At 43.7% G+C, this 5367-nt stretch overlaps 1 protein-coding gene across 1 annotated transcript; it reads left to right on the top strand.

The window, feature by feature from the left end:
• The first annotated feature begins 833 nt into the window (after positions 1-833).
• LOC137649232 (uncharacterized) lies at positions 834-5367 on the top strand. The gene is made up of 2 exons (XM_068382218.1): positions 834-858; positions 5003-5367. The coding sequence occupies exons 1-2, from the start codon at positions 834-836 to the stop codon at positions 5365-5367; spliced, it is 390 nt and encodes a 129-aa protein (XP_068238319.1).

Here is a 5367-nt window from a genome sequence, read left to right as displayed (position 1 = left end):
ACCTGTAGGAAAGAAAGAAGAAAAAGAAGGAATAGAGTTGATCATAACCAGACAACATTCTATAAAGTCTAAAATAATTATACCATACGCACGCAAATCATAAAATCATACAACGGAAAAATATCGGTAAAAGAATGATGGTAAAAAGATTTAACAACGCATATAATACAGGCTTGATGCTGGTTTAGAAAAAAAGGCAAATAACGCAATGCGGAATGGGAAACAGAGAGATAAGATTTAAAAAAAAAAATGAAAATCATCATGCTGAAAAGGATCCGATACAAAATTTACAATATTAGACTGGTAAAAATATCAGTTTCAAAGTAATTTGTATTTTCCTTAGCCATGCAAAAGAGATTAAAGAAGGGATTATCTCAACTTTTACAGAACAGTAACCTTACTTTAAAATTACATTTCTATTTTGTGTAAGAACAAACCACAATAAAATTACCAAAATTTAAACAAAAACCAAAGTACTCACTATATAAAAGTATATGATTAAGAGGTTGACTACATTAAAACTTAAATGTATGCCAATAAAACTATATACTAATCCTGACAAGAATGAACCCAAACTGTTATACATTATAAGAGTTAAATACTGCTTCACAGAAAAAAAGTAACCAATGGCTTCATTAAGCAGGTTATTTAGAGACCTGATTATACTACCTTCAACATCTTCATGGTAGATTTTATTCAACCATTTGAGAAACTTGATTTTGCCTATTAACAATGTTGTACAGCGGATGTGCAACATAGTTCAAGGAAAGCTATGTAACTGCCATTGAAATAGGTGTCGAGGCTCAAGGTTAAGAATCTTAATAAAAACGACAATGTACAAAGAAACCACAAGGCTACGTTAGTAGCACAAGCTAAGGAAGTCAAAGTGGACACTATTTATGAATAATTACATAAGAACATAATGGTTAATCCAATATTGCTCTAGAATTCTTTTTGGGGTCCGGCGAAGACCTACCAGGCAAATTTGGTCAGAACTGTCGTTTAATCATACCACACCCTCTTTTAAGTCTGTGGTTATGGAATTGCATGTATTCTATTTTGCCATTGAATTGTCTATTTTCATATATAATTTGTCATATTTTGCTTAGCATTCATGCCCAAAAGATACCGGTTCTCATAGATGTCTTTGGAATAACCCTGCGACAAGATAAGACAAAATTCCTAATATAAGAGTACAGAAAAATATATTCATTGCACTATTCATACATTTCACTTTTTGCACATAGCAGACTGGGTACATTACCCAAGTTACAGGGGTTAAGCACTATCATTTAACATCACCGAGGGGATATCTTAACATCGTTGCAAACTTCAATGTTGATTTATTGCTCACAAGTCAAAGTGCATAAATTGCAGTCATTTTCCATTACACCTCCTTCAATGCAGACTTGGTACATTCAGTCATTATGCATTCCAGTGTGTATATATTACAGTCGTTGAACATTTTTTGAGTGGCTGTTGCTGTTGTTGCACAAGGCAGTGTGGGTACATAGCTATAATTGTGCTTTTCAGTATGTACATTGTCATCATGATAAATTGCAGAAGGTACATGGAAGAGAGGTGTAGAGTTGGTACATCAGCACCATTGTTCTCTGTAGATTGGTATATCACAGCTATTGCATGTTGCAGGATAGCTATATTACTTATTGCTGAAGGGATTGGATCATTATTGTAAGGTGTTGTAGGCCTTCATTATTTGCAGGGATTAAGTAATAAGACACCCGTGAGATTGAGAATATGGGAAGATAAAGATTTCGCGAAAATTTGGTTCTCTAGTGTGGGTCAACTTATAACTTACCAGCCTCCAAATCATTGCTGCATGCGATCAACTAACACACTTGGTAACTCGCTGTACTATGCTATATTGTTTTCACGCCTCTATAATAGTATTATAGTTCATATCGCTATTCAAGGTTAATTTTATAATATATTAGTGTTATTATAGAATAAAAACACTTCACTCACCGTAAAACTAGTGTATTGTGTGTACAGTACTCTATACGACACCGCCACACTTAAATCAACGAAACACTGTCGTTTTTTTATCTAATAACACTTGCTGATACTGTAGTGTATATTACTGTAATGTATGCACAGTACTATCACTAAAGTAAACTCACAACCCTACAACTCTATACAAAAGAAGAATACACAATACTGTATCCACTGTACTGTTAAGGACGGTGCTAATTTTGTATACATACCGTACACAATATTTATAAACAATGACATATATAAAAGAAAAAGTAACAGGGACACAACCAACCATTTTCGTACAAAGTTATACACAGTAACATCTCGTGATGAATGATACTGTTCTTAAGGCATAGACTGGCTGGTGGCTGTGTTCATTACTTTTATACCGTAAATACTTTTAATATAGGTAACATGCTGTACATGTACAATACGTACTTATATGAATACAGTTAATATACACAGCGTAATACAGTAGTATATAAAATTTTTTGATATGATATAACTTACCGGAAAATATTCTACATAGACATAGTTGGCGAACTGAAGAAGGATAAGCCATGCAGTTACAAATGGACGAACGATGACATGAACGATGAAGGAACGTAACTGCACTTCCTGATACTTCTACGTGGTCAAGTTATCTCTTATTGAAAGATGCAAATCTTATGGCATCAACTGTTTGGTAGTTGTGTCGATACTTGCAATAACACTGAACACTGCACTGTATAAGGAGTAAAAATAAATGTAAAAAACTACAGTAATTAGTTATACATATATTTTACAAAAACACTTCCAGTGCTGTACATGAACAATACGTACTTACATCAATACTGTTAGTATAAATAGAGTAATACAGTAGCATTAAAAAAAAAGTTTAGATATTATACTATAACTTACTGGAAAAATATTCCACAATGGGGCACATTTGGCAAGATGGAGAGATACATGTCGTGCAGTTACAAATGGTCGAACAATGAAATGGACGGTGATGGGACGTAAATATACAGCCTGACACATCTACGTAGACAAGTTATCACCGCTGTTAACTGCTGTAAAAAAAAAATTAATATAGTACAGAACTAATAATGAAACAGTAATAAACATTAAGTCCTTACTGACACTACAGTACATATGCAAAAGATATGATAACAATGCAAATTTAAAAGAGCTTAGATGTTACATACTGTCATTCTAGTTAAATTAAAATTTACTTATTTTTTTCATTAAATTTGCATGACAGTAATTATTCAACACAGTACATTAACTTTTATTAGTTTTTAAAATATGTTATCATGAGATTCTGGTACAAGGGGAGGAGGATTGTCTACGTCACCTGATTACCAAGCTTCACTGGGGTTGCTGGAGGAGGGGTTGCAAGGTTCCACATTCAGGAGACCCCGTGGTTCAGTGGTTGGAGGAGGAGGTGGTGATGGCGGCGGCTCAGAGGGCTTGGTTGGAGGAGGAGGTGATGGTGGTGGTGGTGGTGGTGGTAATGGCGGTGGCTCAGAGGGTTTGGTTGGAGAAGGAGGTGGTGATGGTGGTGGTGATGGTGGTGGTGGTAATGGCGGCGGCTCAGAGGGTTTGGTTGGAGGAGGAGGAGGTGGTGGTGGTAGTGGCACCTCAGAGGGTTTGGTTGGAGGAGGAGGTGGTGGTGGTGGTGATGGCAGAAGCTCAGAGGGTTTGGTTGGAGGAGGAGATGGTGGTGGTGGTGAAGGTGGCGGCTCAGAGGGATTGGTTGGAGGAGGAAGAGGAGGAGGAGGAGGAGGAAGAGGAGGTGGTGGTGGTGGTGATGGCAGCGGCTCAGAGGGTTTGGTTGGAAGAGTAGGAGGTGGTGGTGGTGGTGGTGGTAGTGGTGATGGCAGCAGCTCAGAGGGTTTGGTTGGAGGAGGAGGAGGTGGTGGTGGTGATGCCGGGGGCTCAGAGGGTTTAGTTGGAGGGGGAGGTGGTGGTGGTGGTGATGGCAGCTACTCAGAGGGTTTGGTTGGAGGAGGAGATGGTGGTGGTGATGATGGCGGCGGCTCAGAGTGATTGGTTGGAGGAGGAGGAGGAGGTGGTGATGGTGGTGGTGGTGACGATGATGGCGGCGGCTCAGAGGGTTTGGTTGGAGGAGGAGGAGGAGGTGGTGGTGGTGATGGCGGCAGCTCAGAGGGTTTGGTTGTTGGTGGTGGTGGTGGTGGTGGTGGTGGTGGAGGTGGTGATGGTGATGGCGGCGGCTCAGAGGGTTTGATTGGAGGAGGAGGTGGTAGTGGCGGTGGTGGCGGTGATGGCGGCGGCTCAGAGGGTTTGGTTGGAGGAGGAGGAGGAGGTGGTGGTGGTGATGGCGGCAGACCAGAGGGTTTGGTTGGTGGTGGTGGTGGTGGAGGTGGTGATGGTGATGGCGGCGGCTCAGAGGGTTTGGTTTGAGGAGGAGGTGGTGGTGGCGGTGATGGTGGCGGCTAAGAGGGTTTGGTTGGAGGAGGAGGAGGTGGTGGTGGTGGTGATGGCGGCAGCTCAGATGGTTTGGTTGGAGGAGGAGGTGGTGATGGCGGTGGTGGTGGTGGTGGTGGTGGTGATGGCAGCAACTCAGAGGGTTTGGTTGGAGGAGGAGGTGGTGGTGGAAGCTCAGAGGGTTTGGTTGGAGGAGGAGATGGTGGTTGGTGGTGATGGCGCCGGCTCAGAGTGATTGGTTGGAGGAGGAGGAGGAGGTGGTGATGGTGGTGGTGGTGACGATGATGGCGGCGGCTCAGAGGTTTTGGTTGGAGGAGGAGGCGGTGGTGGCGGTGATGGCGGCGGCTCAGAGGGTTTGGTTTGAGGAGGAGGTGGTGGTGACGGTGATGGCGGCAGCTAAGAGGGTTTGGTTGGAGGAGGAGGAGGAGGTGGTGGTGGTGGTGACGGTGGGAGCTCAGAGGGTTTGGTTGGAGGAGGAGGTGGTGGTGGCGGTGATGGCGGTGATGGCGGCGGGTTGGAGGAGGAGGAAGAGGTGGTGGTGGAGATGGTAGAGGCTCAGAGGGTTTGGTTGGAGGAGGAGGAGGAGGTGGAGGAGGAGGTGGAGGTAGAGGTGGAGGTGGAGGTGGTGGTGGCTCAGCGGGTTTAGATGGAGGAGGAGGTGGTGGTGGTGGGGATGGCGGCGGCTCAGACGGTTTGGTTGGAGAAGGAGGTGGTGGTGGTGTTGGTGTTGGTGGTGGTGGTGGGGGCTCAGAGGGTTTGGTTGGAGGAGGAGGTGGTGGTGGAGGTGATGATAGCAGCGGCTCAGAGGATTTGGTTGGAGGAGGTGGTGGTGGTGATGGTGATGGCGGCGGCTCAGAGGGTTTGGTTGGAGGAGGTGGTGGTGGTGGTGGTGGTTATGGCAGAAGCTCAGATGGTTTGGTTGGAGGTGGAGTTGGAGGTTGA

Source organism: Palaemon carinicauda, chromosome 11 (assembly GCF_036898095.1).
Source record: "Palaemon carinicauda isolate YSFRI2023 chromosome 11, ASM3689809v2, whole genome shotgun sequence".
NCBI lineage: Eukaryota > Metazoa > Arthropoda > Malacostraca > Decapoda > Palaemonidae > Palaemon > Palaemon carinicauda.
The sequence above is the reverse complement of the archived record's forward strand: the minus strand, read 5'-3'. Positions and strand labels throughout refer to the sequence as shown.

What these genes read in the sequence shown, in the direction of transcription:
- LOC137649232 (XM_068382218.1), top strand. Translation starts at nt 834, where the DNA reads ATGTACAAAGAAACCACAAGGCTAC. An exon ending in CAAAGAAACCACAAGGCTAC is followed by an intron (nt 859 to 5,002) that starts GTTAGTAGCACA and finishes TGGTTGGAGGAG; the next exon opens with GAGGAGGAGGTGGAGGAGGA.